Source organism: Liolophura sinensis, chromosome 12 (assembly GCF_032854445.1).
Source record: "Liolophura sinensis isolate JHLJ2023 chromosome 12, CUHK_Ljap_v2, whole genome shotgun sequence".
Taxonomy (NCBI): domain Eukaryota; kingdom Metazoa; phylum Mollusca; class Polyplacophora; order Chitonida; family Chitonidae; genus Liolophura; species Liolophura sinensis.
Window position 1 is genome coordinate 15,354,479 of NC_088306.1, and position 19,035 is coordinate 15,373,513.

Here is a 19,035-nt window from a genome sequence, read left to right on the forward strand (position 1 = left end):
GCGGCTGGCCGGTAAAGCTCAGCAGGTGACGTCATTGATAGCCAATCCAAGTCTAGCTGGCCTATATAACCTGGGAATTCGCATCAAAGCAATGTCATTTTTTGCGATGGATTTTAGCTGCACAGAAGCAAATATGCTGCCATATCAATTTGAACCCATAGTAGACAATGGTGAAGTTCCAAATTATGACATTGACATCCCTGGGCTGACTTCAGATTCAGAGTTTCAGACATTGAATTTGATCTTTGTCCAAGTGCACTGGCAATACTACGGACTGGCAGGCTTTTGCATTATCTGGTGTTACACTGTAGGTCTACATTTTATGTGTATATCAAATCTAATATTTACTATTCTTTTGTTCTGTCCACTTCACAGTAAATATCATTCATTTCCTCAAGTGGATTTACTTCAAAAATTAATTTTTGTGCATTTAATCAAGGCAGTACTGAAAACAATTCTTACAGCTGTTTAATTTTCCTAGTTACATGTATATTGTGGCCGAAAGTACTCAAGCATGTCAAAAAGGTATTATGAAGGGTGGCTTTAATCCTCATTTGTTTCTTATGGTGTTGCTTAATCCTTGTAATCTAAATCATAGATTAAGACAATGTGGGATGGATTATCGCTATGTAATATTGCTTTTGCATCTACTTTGAGCAGTATTCAAAGAGATGTCACTTGTTTCCGCACCTTTGATGAGTAAATTTAATCAACAACCAATATTTCAACTCCAGTAATTCATTCTTGATAAATGCAGTCAAGCAACTTGATTGGTTTTGGATTGTTTTGGGTTTTAATCGTCCTCTTTAGCGGATCAGAAACTGCTACCATTGCCATAGGTGTCAAACGGCCATTGGGTTGTTGTACACAGTTCTCAAGTTGTTAGAAGCTCACTCATTGGTCCACAGGAGTGACACAGCCAATGGTATAGCCTGTATCAAAGCGACATTCATGTGGATGTCATTGCATGATTGTATCTACTTTTCTTTCACGTTACTGGCATACCTCAGATTGATCAAACTAATGACGAATGAACTTGCGCTTTGTTTCACACCCACCCAGCCCTATCACCATGTTTTCCAGAGGGACAAATCGTCTGGAAACTTGAAAAAAAACCTAATTTTATTGTTCCTCGGCGGCCTGTTTTTACAACCATATGCAGAACAGCAAAGCATTTCGTGGAGAAATTTGATATGCTTGTTGTCACTTGTGTTACTTTTTAACACTGAACTAAATGACAAAGCTCTGACAGCTTATAAAGTTTGAACTTTTATGACTTCATTCAGCGAAGACTACTGAGTGTTGGCGGAAAAAATACATAAACCCAGTCTCATTATCTCATGATTTTAATGCCATATTACCCAGATTACTGTACTTTTTTCCAATATCTTCTTACACTCATTTTAACACCATATACAGGGGTACCTAATTATGAATAAATAACCAGTCTGGACACTAATCCTTTAAGGTTCAGGCTGATGTCAGTTGTTTCAAGTTCAGATATGTACCTAGTATTGCAATCCATGCAGACATTTAACATTTCCCTTTACAGTACCTGGTTTATGTGTTACATATAGAATCCAAGCTTATTTATGGCTCTGGGGCCTCCGTGGCTCAGGTGGTTAGCGTGCTAGCGAAGCGTAATGACCCTGGAGTCTCTTAACAATGCGGTTGCTGTGAGTTCAAGTCCAGGTCCTGTTGGCTTCCTCTCCAAATGCATGTGGGAAGGTCTACCAGCAACCTACGGATGGTTGTGGGTTTCCCCCGGGCTCTGCCCGGTTTCTACCCACCATAATGCTGGCCGCCGTCGTATAAGTGAAATATTCTTGAGTACAGCATAGAACACCAATCAAATAAATAAATAAATTATTTATGACTCTCACTCAGTGTTCTTTCCAGATACATGTAACACACATTACTGAACTCAACGAAGGATTTCCATCTGACAGATGAATTTGGTTGGGGATTTGCTGGAAGGATATTGGGTAGAATTTAATGAGCTCTTTTGTAGCCCTAAGAGATATTTGATTGACACATTGGGTAATTTGATAGGTGCGTGTATGAATTTACTGTTGAAAGTGAAATCTCAGAGTAAACATTTTTTATGTTAAACAAGATACAATGAAATGCAGTCAACTTACATTGAGTGTGTTTTCAACTCACCATCTTGAATGAATCTGATATATATTTCCCTTTATTTCGTCATTTTGTTTCGTCTTCATGTAACGATGCTGATTGGTTGTCCAGTAATCTTTCTGCCTTTATTGTAAAGTCTAATATCATAATTTATTAATATGTGGTGCATTTTTTTAAGAAGCAGAAGATTTACATAGAGGACAGGAAGTGGAATTCTTGACATCATAAGTGGAATTGTGATTACCGTAATTCAGTAAGCTTTCGCATGTTCGCCAAGTGTTTATTCAAGCATATTCTGAAGGCATGGTGCCTAGACCGATAACATTATACATTTTGTAAATCCCTGAATATGGCCAATCCAACCTGTGTAGTTTTGTGTCGTCCTGGCCTAGTGGTTTATAGCGGTTTGTAATTGGGTTTCCTTCCATCTCTGCCCAGTTTCCTCCCACCATTTATTATTGGTTTCCAGCATATAAGTGAAATATTCATAAATACAGCATAAAACACCAGTGAAATAAATAAATGAATATGTGACATGTACATTACCTGTCAGTTTTATGAAGGGACATAGAAAGAGAGCAACCATGATCTGTATCCCGTAGATCTATGTTTTTTTTGATATATAAAGTTAAAACGAAGGCAGCTTAACATGAAACTGTGTAACCTGGATTGTGAGCTTTTATGTACCAGAAGTTATTGTAGGTCTTGTTGAGTAAAACATCTTGGTCAAGTACTACAAACTCAAACTCTCATTATGAATGTTTTGGCTAAAAGTGCAGAGGAGAAAAAATTTTCTCCCATTTAAATATACAATATGGTAATATTGTGGATCAATTTTCCATTGGCCCCAGCACCTTCTGCCATGTAAGCTTAATGAAGCTGTTATCCTGTTTCCCATGGGTGCTTCGGACAGGCTAAAAGATTCAAAACTGCTTCTTTCGATTAACTGCGTTTCCTTGGTGAAAGATTCTGATTGGTGTAATATAGTAAATACTTTTAAGTCTTGTAAATAAAAGAGGCATCACCTTAAAGGTATTGTCATGCAAATTCCAAATATTGTTTTCATGATTTTGTTTTGTGTGTTTCCACAGTGAATAAAATGCAGACAACATTTATGAGAATCTGTTCTGGGCCATATTGAAGCTGAGTGGTATTCTGTTTAGCTGCTAAGAAGGGTTAAACTGTCATGTCTTTACACCAAATACAGATATAAATGTAAGGCTACATGCTTGCTCGTGGAATGTAGAAATATAGCAGTCAGAACTTGTTTAACAGCTGAAAAGAATTTCTACATGTCGGTGTCCCTCAACATGTTGAGTATGGTTCCAACAGTCCACCAAACTGTTGCCAACATTTAAGATTTTCTGATAAGAAAATCAATAAAACTTCACAAAAAAAACCTCTCACATGGCTCTATAATGTTGAATCAATCAAAATCAAACAAAATGTGTTACTTAAGAAATGATAAATTTTAAGTGAAATACATTTACAGTATATTGACCTGGTTTAAAATTGTAATTTGTTCTTCAGCATTCTGTAGATTACCAGTATTTATAACATGATGTGAAAGAAAAGGTGATCTTTGGTAGGGTGGGCTAGATGAATTGCTAAACACATGCCCTTGACCTTATGCCTTTCAAGTTACATGTTTACATCTGTTGTATGTTTTTAGTTCATTTTAGGAGTTCAGTAAGGAGCTTTACCTCTTTGGTAAAGTTGTGCACTAGCATCCCACAGTGTCTTTTACCACCACAATGATTTACAGCTCCATAAAGTATGAAGTCACTGCTCTGCAATCCTTATGCTGCTCTGCAGTCTTTACGCGTATGGTAAATAGTGAAAGTTGTGACAGTATAATAATTTTGGTCTTTATTGTTGTTTTAATGGCAAGATCTTAGCACTTTGCAATTACAGGATAATATCCATTTTTTGGGGGGAGGGCGAGGGGGTGGGGGGTGGTGGTGGTTAGGGGTCAATATTTGAATATATGACTTGAACATTACACAGTTCTACAAACTGCTCAATCAGGCAAGCTACTGGTATTCTCTGAATGCTTTGTTTTTTTTTTATTTTTTGTTTTTTTTTTCCACTTTAGCTTGCCTGCATGAAGTAAGGTGAGGTATCGTGAGAGGGGGGAAAGTGTTGGTGTCAGGTTAAGCTTTTTTTAGCTCCTGTATAATGGGCTATCACACATGGATTGAAGGTTAGGCTTTTTTTTTGGCTCCCTAGTTTAAGATATGGTGTGTAAATGCACATTCTCACATGGCAGGTTAAGCTTTTTTTTTTTTTAACTCTTGTATATTGGGCTATCACACATGGATTGAAGGTTAGGCTTTTTTTTGCTCCCTAGTTTAAGGTATGGTGTGTAAATTCATTTTCTTAGGTAGCAGGTTAATCTTTTTTTTTTTTTTGAGCTCCTGTGTAATGGCGATCATATGTGAATCTCCAACAAACAGCGATAGAAAGTTATGTTTTGTTTGTGTTTCTCATATTTCTTTTTGCCTTTGTACATCTACAAAGGGCCAACAGATGGAAGGTTGAACTGTTTTATTGGTTTTAGCTTTATAGGCTTTGTAAATGTTATTTAATGGTTTTAATTGATAGATTTGAATTCTAAAATTTACCAGTTACATAAACTTCAGTTTGTTTTCTGTAGTAAAGACGTTCTCTAGAAATTAAGCCTCTATGCAGGGCAACAATTTGTTGAATATAGGGTTTCTGTCACTTTATTGATTATGAGATTTATGGACTTTGCCAGATTTATCATTTTTGTTATCAAGAAAAGTTTCATGCAGGGCTACGATTTTTATGCCTACTTACATGTAGGATAACAAGAAAGGTATTGGGTTCCTCTGGCGATCTTACCCTATCCCTGTTTTGTGGACATCATGCACACATTCAGATTGACTTCATTCTGTTCTGGTGTGAACGCGGAGTTCTACGAACCTTTCTTGTAGGACTACAGTTTCTTATGCAATCACTTATGTAGACAAGAATTACACAGAAGACAGGAAGTGGAATTGTGATTACACGGTAATTTCGTTAAGCTTTCGCATGTTTGCCAAGTGTTTATTTAAGAATATTCTGAAGGCATTGCGTGTAGACTGATAATATTATATGTTTTGTAAAGCCCTGAATATGGCCAATCCAACCTGTGTAGCTTTTTGTCCAAAATCAAATTAAAATCATGCATAAATCGCGCTGAAAGTTTGCTCTTTCACATGGGAAAAGGTTGAGAAATTACGGTAGAGTAAAGTATGATCCAGGCTATTAAATACTCCCAGTTGGCACTGGGTGTTTCATTGACCACACTTCCTCAGAGCACAAGCATAATTTATGAACATAAGAAAGATGGGACAGAAATGAAACATTCATGATCTGGTTTCAATCCAGGTCTTTTCGATTTCAATCTAGATCTCATTCATTTCAGTCTAGACCTCTTTGGTTTCAATGTAGACCTCTTTGGTTTCAATCTAGACCTCTTTGGTTTCAGTCTAGACCTCATTGGTTTCAATCTAGACCTCATTGGTTTCAGTCTAGACCTCTTTGGTTTCAATCTAAACCTCATTGGTTTCAATCTAGACCTCATTGGTTTAATTCCAGATCTCGTTGGTTTCAATCCAGATCTCATTCAGCTGCAGTTTAGGTCAAGAGGTTTGTCAAGTTCTTGACAGTGGTGCTCTGCAGTCATATATGGGAAATATGAATTGCAAATCGAATAAATAATTTAATATTAAAATAAATAAAACACTTGGGTAGTTTTCAGTTGTGAGTATAAATGCCATAACTGTCAATAATTGCTCTTTGGTCCAATTTGCTGCCACCATAATGAGGGGGCCTTCATATGAAGAGAAATATTCTTGAGTATGGCATAAAACACCAATCAAATAAATAAAAAATTGCCTGTTTGGAGTTTATGAAAGAGGTCAGTGAACTACATAGTTAAGTGAAGAGCATTGTCCACGCTTTGTAATGTCTTAACATGCTTGATGTTTTGTGTTATTTTCAGAAAAAATCCAGTCCTATACAGAATGACAAGAAACCATTGAGCAATTCGCCACCAAAACACAAAACAGGGGAGCTAACTGTGAAGATAGACGAACCTGTGGAAGACGAAGATTTCTTTAAAAAACAAGCTCGATTACAGGCTGAAGCCAGACTAGCGCTTGCCCAGGTAAGAACAGGGTACATCAGGCTCTTACCTATATTGCAAAGAGACTGATTTGGCTACAGTGCTGTCACATCTGTACCTCACATGTTGGGGCCGGAAGGTTTGTCTGTAAATTTCCAAAATTACCCTGAACATTCCAGCTTCACACAAGGCCAACTGTCAAGTTTTGTTTGTTTTAGACTGAGACTGTCAGCTCACTTGTTAATGAAATGTCATTATTTATGCGCATACTCTAATTCTGAAACCTTTTCAACCGCCTCTTCAACCAATATTTTGAATCACTCTGAGAGATTTATGGGGTGTAGAGAAATAATTTGCACAGTTTTTATAAAATTTGCATCTTTAGTGACTCAAATGAATCATTTTAGCATCATTTTGATGATAAACGAAAGCTTAACTTCCACTTAAAAAACGGCTTCAGTGGTTGAAAAGGTTGAAGATTTACTGTAGTTTTACTTGTGTGTAGATATTTCTGATGTTTGCATGTGTTTTCTACCCTTCACAGGCCAGTACGATGGCTCACATGCAGTTAGAAGTGGAGAGACAGATGAAGAAAAAATCACCAATAGCCGATATGGTGAGCGTTCACAATCCTGAACCATGACCTGGGCTGAAGTCAGTGTACTAGAGAGTTGTGTACTACTCAACTTTCGAGTACCACCTTAAATTTTGGGTGCTGAAGCCTACTTTTTCCCAACAGGATATCACCGTATACCTTCCAAACAGATCTAGCTCTTAGAACTCTTTAAGTTTTAAGATGAGTTTCCTCTGGGACTGTGCATGGTTTCCCCTTCCTGTAATGTTGGTAGCAGGATATCACCCTATACCTTCCAAACAAACCTAGCTCATACAACTCTTTTAAGTTTTAAGATGAGTTTCCTCTGGGACTGTGCATGGTTTCCCCTTCCTGTAATGTTGGTAGCAGGATATCACCCTATACCTTCCAAACAAACCTAGCTCATACAACTCTTTTAAGTTTTAAGATGAGTTTCCTCTGGGACTGTGCATGGTTTCCCCTTCCTGTAATGTTGGAAGCAGGATATCACCCTATACCTTCCAAACAAACCTAGCTCATACAACTCTTTTAAGTTTTAAGATTAGTTTCCTCTGGGAGTGTGTATGGTTTCCCCTCCCTGTAATGTTTGAAGCAGGATATCACCCTATACCTTCCAAACAAACCTAGCTCATACAACTCTTTTAAGTTTTAAGATGAGTTTCCTCTGGGACTGTGCATGGTTTTCCCTCCCTGTAATGTTGGTAGCAGGATATCACCCTATACCTTCCAAACAAACCTAGCTCATACAACTCTTTTAAGTTTTAAGATGAGTTTCCTCTGGGACTGTGCATGGTTTCCCCTTCCTGTAATGTTGGTAGCAGGATATCACCCTATACCTTCCAAACAAACCTAGCTCATACAACTCTTTTAAGTTTTAAGATTAGTTTCCTCTGGGAGTGTGTATGGTTTCCCCTCCCTGTAATGTTGGAAGCAGGATATCACCCTATACCTTCCAAACAAACCTAGCTCATACAACTCTTTTAAGTTTTAAGATGAGTTTCCTCTGAGACTGTGCATGGTTTCCCCTCCCTGTAATGTTGGTAGCAGGATATCACCCTATACCTTCCAAACAAACCTAGCTCATACAACTCTTTTAAGTTTTAAGATGAGTTTCCTCTGAGACTGTGCATGGTTTCCCCTCCCTGTAATGTTGGAAGCAGGATATCACCCTATACCTTCCAAACAAACCTAGCTCATACAACTCTTTAAATTTTAAGATGAGTTTCCTCTGAGACTGTGCATGGTTTCCCCTCCCTGTAGTGTTTGTAGCAGGATATCACCCTATACCTTCCAAGCAAACCTAGCTCATACAACTCTTTAAATTTTAAGATGAATTTCCTCTGGAAATGTGCATGGTTTCCCCCTCCCTGTAATATTGGTATTCATCGTATGGCGTAAAACAGCAGTAAATAAATAAATAAAATGGATTTATCTCTTGCTTGACTTTAGTCATTCCAATCTCTGATACAGCGACTTAAATCAGGTTAGGAATCAACCTGTTTGTGAACTTTGAAGAGTTCACAGTGCATACATTACATTCATGGAGGTACATTCTTGTTTGCTGGTTACAGGTTGGTATCCCTGGATTTGGCGATGGAAGGAGGCATAAATTAACGAGAAAGATGATGGAAGGGATGAATCTAGCTCAGATTCAAGTTTTAGTGAACGACCTACATTCACAAATAGAAAGTAAGTATATATGGGTTTTTTTTTTGTTTTTTTTTTTTTACTGAAACCAGGTGTTTCTTAATGGACTAAGCTCAAAAATTGTATTTTAGTGGAGGTGGACTTTTACAGGTCACAAATACATATACATGTATTTTACATGTACATGTAGATCGCTCCAGTTGTCTAATGGTTAGAGTGTCTGCTGCAGAGTCAAGAGCCCTAGGATCAAATCCGGGCAGGGGCATGCCAAAGACTCATGAATGGTATGTGCTGCTGCCTCACTTGGTGCACAGCAGTGAGAGATTAGAGGAAGATAACATGGTTGGTCACATAAATGTGTGTATTTAGAATCAAGTAAGGAACAGAGAAGAAATCGACTTGCCTTCCACAAATATGGCATGTATGGTAAACATACATTTTAGAGGCAAAGAAATTTCATCAAATATGACCTTTGGAGCTGAAATCCTTCTGGGAAAACCATTTTCCACCAGTAAGATATCGGCTTACAATCCAAACAGATCTAAAAACTCCTTTCTAAGATCAAAAGAACTCACAAAGAATCAGTCAAAATGTGCAAATTATGACAATTTTTTCTGTCATATACTCTACATATGAATAAAAGTTTTAGGGCAAACAAAATACCTATCGGGAAATCCTGACACTTGATGGAACCCTTGTGGTGAGTTGAACCCTTGTGGTGAGTTGAACCCTTGTGGTGAGTTGAAACCTTGTGGTGAGTTGAACCCATGTGTTTGCCCATGTTTCAGATTTAAATGAAGACCTGGTACGGATGCTGGTGGAGAGAGATGATCTACATATGGAGCAGGATTCTATGCTGGTTGACATTGAAGATCTGACAAGGTGACCTTGACATATCTATACTATTCAGTAATAAGAAAACAAGTTCCTAACCTAAGAGGCAACCCTGGTAAAAAGTAATGGTGGCACCTATGTGACAGCCCATTGAAAAACCTGTTACATTTTGAGTTATTTCAGTTTTTATTTTTGGGGACAATTAAGTCAGATATTTCAATTTTTAGGTGAACTTTTAACATTTCAGAAAATCATTTCCTCTTTTTTATATTCACCTTTAGGCATTGTTTTCTCTCTTATATTTAAGTTTCATAATTTAAGGTTAATAGGTTAAAATTAAATCAAACTGGCAGAATAAATCTTTTTTTAATGTTGTAGGAGGGTATGAAAATAAAATTAAAAACTTGAAAATAATCTAATGTGTGCCGAATTTGGACCATCTTCCGCTTGAAGGTTATTTACATGATCATAAAGCCTAGAAACACAAGAAAATCACAAAAATATGGAGGTCAGGAAAAAAAAAGGTTGATTTTCAGTTTTAGTTTTATTTCATTTTTGGATTTTTTGGAGTCCGCTTTCCTGTAAAACATAAATAAAATTGGTGTGACCTTATTCCAAGACAAAATACTTCCACTGAGAGAGTAATGAAAAATGCCTTAACTAGACCACATTGTAGCTATCATGGGTGAATATTATATCACATGTGAAAACCTTTTAAGTTTATTTTATCATGGGTCTGCCAGCAACCTGCGGATGGTCGTGGGTTCCCCCCAGGGTCTGCACGGTTTTCCTCCAACCATAATGCTGGTTTGGAAAGAACATAATGCTGGCCGCCGTAGTATAAGTGAAATATTCTTGAGTACGTTGTAAAACACCTAGCAAATAAATAAATAAATATTTTATCATGGACAGTTTGTTGAATTTCTCGAGGCTTTGTTTTATCCACTTAAATACTTTTTACAAAGCTTTGTCATATCAATGGTCTACTTCTTGTGCAAGCATATCATATCATATTGTCATTTCACTACCATTTTGAGCAAACTCATGTTGAGCTTTTCAGCCCACTCTTGCTTTGATATTATGCAATTTGTCATGCACTTCATAGCAAATTTGGTTTAATTTTGATTTGTTTATTTGTACCTGTTATTCTCCTAATTTCTCAACCATTTTACATGTATCTTTTGCCACATTTGCAAAATTTTGGTTCAACAGGAAATCTGCATAAAAAGAGAGCTAAACCAATCCAGATTGAGGAATTGGGATAATATGCCTTATGATTTTTTTCTTCAATATATATGTATTTATTTTAGACGCTGATCAAAGCCGTTGAAGATTTCTTCGCAATGTACGTGTTTGTTCTTGTCTTGTATATAGTTTATTATTGTTTGGTTGTGGTGTTTATTAAACCCAGTCGGTTTTCGTTTTGTTTCTGGTCATGGTACTGGCTTTGTCACATCTGTTGGTTATTTCCTGAAATAGTTACTTGTGCGCTGAAGAGCAAATAATCATTGGTTGTTTCAGTTTTGTTCAGAATTTTCAATGTCTATCATCATTTTTGAGTTAAAATTATGGGAAACTTTTTGCTGCCCATTTGCAATACCCGTATCTCTAAGTATCTGTTTTTTCGTGAAAAATCCATTGAAAATCCCTTATTAAGAAGAATCAAACTAGCGTGGGAAAGGAGAACAATATTTTGGCACTTTCGAAGAAAGATGCAAACAGATCTTTCCAATAATGACTCAAAATCGTAATCCGTTGGTTTTGGTTTGCAAGTCTGAAATTCTTCCTACTTTATAGGAAAGTATTGATTGCAAATTGACTTGTATCCAACCATGGCTTTCAAAGACCAAATTTTTAAAACTTCAAAAGCAGGAATTTTGTATTCAAGATAAATACCCTGAAATTAATTATTGCAAATTAGCTTGAAAGAACTTGCAGTGAATCCAATTGCCTGTTTTCCTGAACACATTAACAGGCGCTTGTTTGATATTTAAGACTGAAACGTTTGACTACTGTTGCAATGCCAAAAAAAAAAAAAAAAAAAAAAAAAACTCATAACACAGATGTCCATTTGACTGCATTGTATTAAAATGCAGTCCCATGAACAGGAAAGCGAAAAACAAATAACTTCACACCAGCCTTGACAATGACATTTCTTTCATTGGATAATTCTAATATGCCCTTACTTGTAGTCTTCAAAAGGTTGTACTGATATATATATCTGTTTGTATTTGGGTTTTTAAGCTTAATTGTATTTTGCGCCTGATCACATCATTTCCACATTAACATGACTAATAACTTCATCATCTAACCTAGAATGTATCCTTCTTGCATTTCCTTCAATCCGCTGTTCTAAACTTCATTGCTTTTTTCTCCAATTTCTATGTAATCTTGACCTAACGAGGTTATGGCGCTATGTTCATATAGCTTCAGGGTTTTCTTCTATCATTATTATAGAGTGCGGAGCTTCTTTATGTGAATGAGGGGTGATGACTGAAAGCCGTACGTTGGCAATATTTCAGCCATATCATGCTAATTGTTATTAAATGAAATACAGGGTTGACTATGAATTTGGAGTCACAAAAAAAAAAGAAAATAATTAAAAAAAAAAGAAATACATGCATAATAAATCATGAGTGAGTAATGAAGGCACAATTTAATTTTAATTTAATACTAGTTGTACTTGAAAATTTTGTAGGCATGCTTAATATATATGGGTTTAATAATCACTGGTGTTGTTGAAAAGCCTCTGTGTGAAGGTTAACAACATATTTTCGTGGAATTTGGTTTGATCTTTTATGGGATATACTTGAACTGGGATATAAATTTGGGAGACGTTCATAGAAATTCTTTTCAATTTACTGGTGTCAGCATTTGATGTATACAGAGAAATATACTATTTTAATAGTATTTGTTTAGTATGGTGCATGGGTATTTATGTGTTTCCATTTTATGTTTTTGTTTATAATTTCTTTTTGGGTGTTTGTTGTAGAAATGCATGATTTCTTATTTCCTGTACACATGCTTGGATTCAGACACATTTTGTGATAATTTTTTTTTTCTCAAATTCTGTCTTTTCTTATCGTCTTTGGTTTCATATTTTAAGTGAGTTAGGCGTTAGACAGTTTGCAGTGTAATGTTACTTGAATGTCAGTATTTTACCACCTGAAAAATTACATGCAAGTTTATGGTATATTTGTGGGCAGTGCCTGAGAACCACATTATGGGTAACAAAGACAATGTTTTTTGCATGAAGCACCCAGTTTTGCTTCAGAAAGGCATTTAAACGTACACTTTATTTTGATAAGGACATTTTTTTTTATTAATTTTCCTGAAATATTTGAAAATATTTTTTTTATTGTTTCTGTCTTCCTTTTCAGACGTGCCCAGGAGTTTGCATCATTGATGAACATCCAACAGAAGAAAGTTGATAGGCGAAAATGATGGTCGTCTCTGCTCTAGATGACAAAATTCTCTTCTCATTGGGGGGAGTAATGTGGACAGTATCTGATAGTGGAACACATTTGTTGGTGAAATCACGCGGAGGAGTCATTACACTAGACATGCCGACGACAATCTGTGCTGAACGCGCAAACCAGGATTTAATCTCAAAGCCTTTTTCACAAAAGGTTGATCCAATCTTGAATGAACCTAAAGTACTGTAATAAAGACGTGTTCAAAGACAAGAAAAACATTGGAAGAGAAATGTGCATTTCAATTCTATGACTTGAAATTCAAGTGGAAAAATATGACTCTTTCGTGAATATTACTGGATTCTTCTTCTTTGACCAAAGTCTTGTGCACATGTTTCGTCAACAACAACAACAACTATACACTGTGATGTGTATTGTCCAACTGCAACAGCTTAACAATCAGAGTTTGCTCGTTTGGTCTATCTGGCCAATCACAGTACAGATCATGGGATTTCTAAGAGTCTACAGATAGCTTTTTGATTGAGATCGACAGCCATTTGTTAAGAATTGTTCTCAAAATACTCTGCACCTATGATATTAGGCCTGATTATAGTGTGTGTAATTCCTCTGAAACTGACCCCTCAAAACCGTACAGTCACCAGTGGCTTATAAGAACCTGAGGTAGAGATGCTGTAATAATGTTGCTCTTGATGATGTTGCATCATTTATACCATAAATATATCTTTCTGAACTGAGAACACGTGTTCAAGAGCACACTTTAATCCAGTGGATAGCATAAAAAGGCATTATTTTGAAATGGTTCGAGAATGTTCGAATTGGATTGGAAATGGTGAATTTGTGGGAAGAGTGCTGATGCAGTGGATTTCAAATTGTGCATTTGCAGGAACATTAAATTGCTAACCCAGTGGATTATGAATGGTGGATTTGCAGGAAAAGGGCTGACGCAGTGCATTACAAATGGTGGATCTGTGGAGGGAGTCCTGATCCAGTGGATTGTGAATGGTGGATTTGCAGGTAAAGGGCTGATGCAGTGCATTACAAATGGTGGATTTGTGGAGGGAGTCCTGATCCAGTGGATTATGAATGGTGGATTTGCAGGTGAAGGGCTGATTCAGTGGATTATGAATGGTGGATTTGCAGGAAAAGGGCTGATGCAGTGCATTACAAATGGTGGATTTGTGGAGGGAGTCCTGATTCAGTGGATTATGAATGGTGGATCAGAAAGAGCGCTGATCAGGTGAATTACAAGTTGTGGACTTGTGGGAAGATTGCTGATTACCCTGTGGATTGTGAATGAGGGATTTGTGGGAACACCGCTGATTCAATATATTGTAAATGGTGAATTTGTGGGAACAGTGCTAATCCTTTGCATTTTGATGTGCAAGTGCTTCATAAGTGTGATCTGCCAGGAAAGGGAGATTAACTCCTTTATCTCAAAACCATTTCAGTCTTGTGGATATATGTATTCAGCAGTACTCATAAACTCGTGTTTAATGTTTAAAACCTGATTGGAAACCTGTAACATAATTTACATTTTCTTACACAGATTGATGCATATATGCTGCCCTGTTACATATACATGTATATGCATGATGTAGAAAACATAAGTAGATCAGTTTGAAACAAAGTTATGAGCGAACCATGAACTTAATAAAACCTGATTTGCTGTAATGTGTAAAGGAAATGTGTTGAGCACAGTGTAGATATATTGGTTACATAGGTGCATATATGTACATGTACTGTAGTTGTTTGACAAATACCAAACCAATTAGCATTTTCTTCTTTAATCATGACATTGAATACTTTTACCATAAGGCTACATTTTGAAAGACACACAGTAGTCATCAATGAGTTACATTTCGTCTGAAACATAAAACCAAGTTTTGTGCTTTTACTTGTAGATGATATTTAATACTGGTAGAAATGGTAAAACACGTAGTACTTAGGTCCATCTCTTGCCATATTTACTGTTGCAAAGTGTAAATTTATGGTCCTTTGGTTTACCACCATGTCATTACACTGGCCACGTTAAACAAGGATGTTTTGTTGGTTTTTCTGTAGTTTTCCACTGGTATCATTGAAAGCCCTGAAGGTGCACTTGCCAATTCTGTGGTTGTATGTGGACTCAGTTTTAGACCTCTTAGCCTTGGTAGGATGAGATGCTTCAGTTTTTAACCATCTTAGCCTTGGCCTGATGAGATGTTCAGTTTTTAACCATCTTAGCCTTGGCAGGATGAGATGCTTCAGTTTTAAACCATCTTAGCCTTGGCCAGATGAGATGCTTCAGTTTTTAAATATCTTAGCGTTGGCCAGATGAGATGCTTCAGTTTTTAACCATCTTAGCCTTGGCAGGATGAGATGCTTCAGTTTTTAACCATCTTAGCCTTGGCAGGATGAGATGCTTCAGTTTTTAACCATCTTAGCCTTGGCCAGATGAGATGTTTCAGTTTTTAACCATCTTAGCCTTGGCAGGATGAGATGCTTCAGTTTTTAACCATCTTAGCCTTGGCCAGATGAGATGCTTCAGTTTTAAACCATCTTAGCCTTGGCCAGATGAGATGCTTTAGTTGTGGGCCTCATAGCCTCAGCCAGTTTCAAACCTCTGAATTTCGATCAGTGAAGATGCATGCAAGTTTCTTCTGGTTTGATCTGAAGCTTTTTCAAGTACATCAGGGTCTAGTTTATTTTTTAGAAAGGATGTAAGCCACTAACATTAGGATAAATCACCTGACTGCATTAACATGAACTATGTTGTGGGAGGAAATCCAGGATTGCATTGTGCCACATTAGTATTCGTGAAGATTTATCATTGTGTGATGGTGATGAGAAATTTTGGATTGGTGCTGTGGATAGTCTCTTGAATTGTGAAACGAATTCTGTGCGACATTTTCAGTTGAGCTCCATTCTGGGTGTGGATGTTATAATTGCATTGCCCGCATATTGCGTATACTTGCATGTATGTGAGGTAATTTGCACTTTAAAATGGTTAATACCTCTCAAAGCCCGAATATTGTGTAGAATTCTGTTAACATTGGTTTTTGTACATTTGGCACAAAATACATGTAACTGCGTAGAATTAGACAGCCTGGACAAACAGTAAGATCGTGGAGTCAGATTTGAGGCATATGAGGTCTTGCTTACTGTAAGGATAGTTATATCTCTATCTGCTTAGCTTTAGTGGGATTAAACTGGGAGTGGTTACGTGACATGTGCATCGTTGAAGTCTGCAAGATACCATTGGTGCTAAGGTGAAAGTCTTAAAATTATACAGATGAAGGAAGAGAGATTCATTCACGGTAGGATCAGGTGATTTTGTTTGTCTTGGTTTGACTTTGGCATATATATTAAATGTTATTATTCATAGCTGCATTTGGGGAGAAGCCATTGATTTCTATGCTGTGATATGTAAAATATGTGTACAGGTTAATTCGTTTTGTGAATTTACCCCAGACTTTGCAGAGTATAACTCTACGGCCATTCCTGTTTGCTTGAGTTTGAATGTAGACAGTGTTGTTGTTGTTGTTGTGATAGTCTGGCATGGCCATTGGGGATGAGGTTTTATCAAAGCTGCTTTATTAATTTTTGCGACATAACATGATCTATCAAACATCTTGCCCTGCTTGTCAGATATATGTATGTGAAGATTGCAGAACTTCAGAGCTTTGTGAGGGTCTAGGGGGTACTTTTCCAAAAAATTAGTGGCGTGCATATAGTTGCCATGACAACATACATGTAACTTACTTTCACCATGAGTGTAACTATGTATAAAGGAATTCTTTTAGGCTGGTACATATGTACTTGTGCAAGTAGGTTGTATTCAGTCAGTCACCATGGGGAAACTCTGCCTTTCATAAAGACAGTCCCAAGGTGTCAACATGGCCCCAGCTTGTGTCTGAACTCAGTCCCAAGTCCCAACTTCTGCAGACATGCTCAGTCCTAAGTCCCAGCTTCTGTACACATGGGATCCAAAATTGTGTTAAAATCACAACTCTGAACTCTCAAGTTTTGGGAAGAATTGGTATTTTCATCCTTTGTGTGTGGTTTGTGTGTGCTGCCTTGAGGCAGGTACATGGAAATATCAAAAATTATTGAAAATAGACTTCAGCCTTTAATTTAATTCAGCTATGGTGTGGGTTCTGTTTTGGATGGACATCAGGTTTAAAGAATGACTTAGAAATGTTTTTGTCGGATTATAAAAAAGTCTGAAATACAAGGTGTCAGTTTTTGCAGTAGGTCTAAACTTGCACTGCTCACTAGAGAAAGATATGAGATAAAGTAACTTAGATGTACAAACAGAAGGAATCTCAAAATATGGCAAGTTACAACTATGTTGTGCTAATAATATTTTTTTCTCAGATCCACAGAAAATCATTGTGAATATGAAGAACATTTGGCTTTTGAAAGGCGATGAAGCTTCTGTTTGGGCATGTTGCTGTAGAAGTTAATTTCTCAGTATAGTTAAACATCAGTAACACATGATTTATTTATTTATTTATTTGATTGGTGTTTTACGCTGTATTCAAGAATATTTCACTTATACGACGGCGGCCAGCATTATGGTGGGTGAAAACCGGGCAGAGCCCGGGGGAAAACCTAGAACAAGCCGCAGGTTGCTGGCAGACCTTCCCACGTATGGCCGGAGAGGAAGCCAGCATGAGATGGACTTGAACTCACAGTGACTGCATTGGTGAGAGACTCCTGGGTCATTACGCTTTAACACATAATGTCAGCTTGCCATATACTGTAAATTGAGCAAACTTCTGTACTGGTATTCAGTTATAGTTTCTTCCTATGTCATGTGTATTTACTTTGCTGCCTGGATATTGTACATGTACAAGTATGTATGTAGATGCTTCTGTCACCTGCAGTCCAGTTATTTGAAATAATGGTGTGTTATTTTGTTTTTGGGAGGGGTAGGGGTGAGGGTGGGGTGAGGGGTTGTGAAGTGGCCATACCAGAGATTTTGGGCCAAATATCCATATTCGGAACGAATCAAATTAAAATGTCTACGTTTACCAAAGTGGTTCATATTATTGACTCACAGTAAATATCAGACCTGTATGTGTATTATTTATTGTGTTGTAATGATTTCAAAGATTGAAATAAATTTCCGCTTTATGCATGTAAATTGTATGAATTTGAATATCAATTTTGAAGTGTAGTACATGCGCAGATGAGGCTGATATTTTTGGAAAGGTAGATTTTGGTAGATTGTAATTTGCAATAGCCAATATTGTATTGGATTTGAACTGATTGATTTTTTTTTTCACAAAAATCTCTGGTATAGCCTCTTTAAAAGATAGCTTGTCTGGCAAATTAAACTGATGCAACTGCAGGTAATCATTCTGCATTTTCTCTGCAAATCCTTGAGTGTTGACTAAAGCATGGCTTATTTTACCTTTGTAATTGTAAAACGAATACGAGATACATGTGCAGTGCTGATATGACAGGGCATTTACATTCTTTGCATACTTTCAGAAATTATTGCATGAAATTAACATGGTTATTATATTTTACAAAATAATAGGTACATGTAAGTACGTGCATATTTACAGTTTCTTATAAACACTAAATTAGGCATTTGAATAAGATACATTTCGATCAGATTGTTAAACTGGACAGTGCGTTCAATAAAAAAAAGTCTTTTTCATGTCCAGTATAGGGGTAATTACATGTATAACATGGCTGAGAAAGGGAGAAAAAGAAATTAGAATTGTTAGGTATAACTGTTAAAATAAACCCGCATTGAGATACATATATGTGTATACTAATTTAGAAATCCTAAGTTTTACAAAGCTTAGAGCTGAAAATTGTTAAGAAAGCTTTTTCCTCCCATTATTGATTATGTCATTCTGTATAGGCCTATTGGTACCTCTATTACACATTGAAGCAGATTATGCAGAGGGAGTAAAATGGAATAGCTTTCTAGTCTTTGGCCTTATGAATTCTGGTGTACGAATAGCCTGACATAGATGTACATGTAAAGTTTCTAAAGCATGGCATAAATGTTCCATTCTAAATATACATACATGACATACATGGGGATTAATGATGTTAATAATCAGAAGTTGTAAATTTGTGGTTAAGGCTTGGACTACCTGGGCATTATAAGATCAGTCCAGACTGGGAATTGGAACGACAAGAAGAGATTCCTATATATAGTGCTATGAATATTTAATTATATTTTACACTTGAAGTGGTGGAATATTAAGCAGAAATGTACACGTAGCATTTATTGACTATATAAATGATAAAGA

At 36.7% G+C, this 19,035-nt stretch overlaps 1 protein-coding gene across 2 annotated transcripts in view; it reads left to right on the forward strand.

Annotated features, from left to right (window-relative positions):
- The window catches only part of LOC135479055 (uncharacterized), a 127,160-nt gene extending 113,266 nt beyond the window's left edge, over positions 1–13,894 (forward strand). The window contains exons 9-14 of one of the 2 annotated variants that reach the window (XM_064758772.1): positions 6,146–6,310; positions 6,813–6,884; positions 8,435–8,552; positions 9,299–9,392; positions 10,655–10,689; positions 12,725–13,894. In XM_064758772.1, the coding sequence (XP_064614842.1) occupies positions 6,146–6,310; positions 6,813–6,884; positions 8,435–8,552; positions 9,299–9,392; positions 10,655–10,661 (456 nt within the window). In that variant the 3' untranslated portion in view covers positions 10,662–10,689; positions 12,725–13,894. The remainder of the gene's footprint in view (positions 1–6,145; positions 6,311–6,812; positions 6,885–8,434; positions 8,553–9,298; positions 9,393–10,654; positions 10,690–12,724) is intronic. The other variant, XM_064758771.1, reaches the window with a different exon arrangement.
- The last annotated feature ends 5,141 nt before the right edge of the window (positions 13,895–19,035 follow it).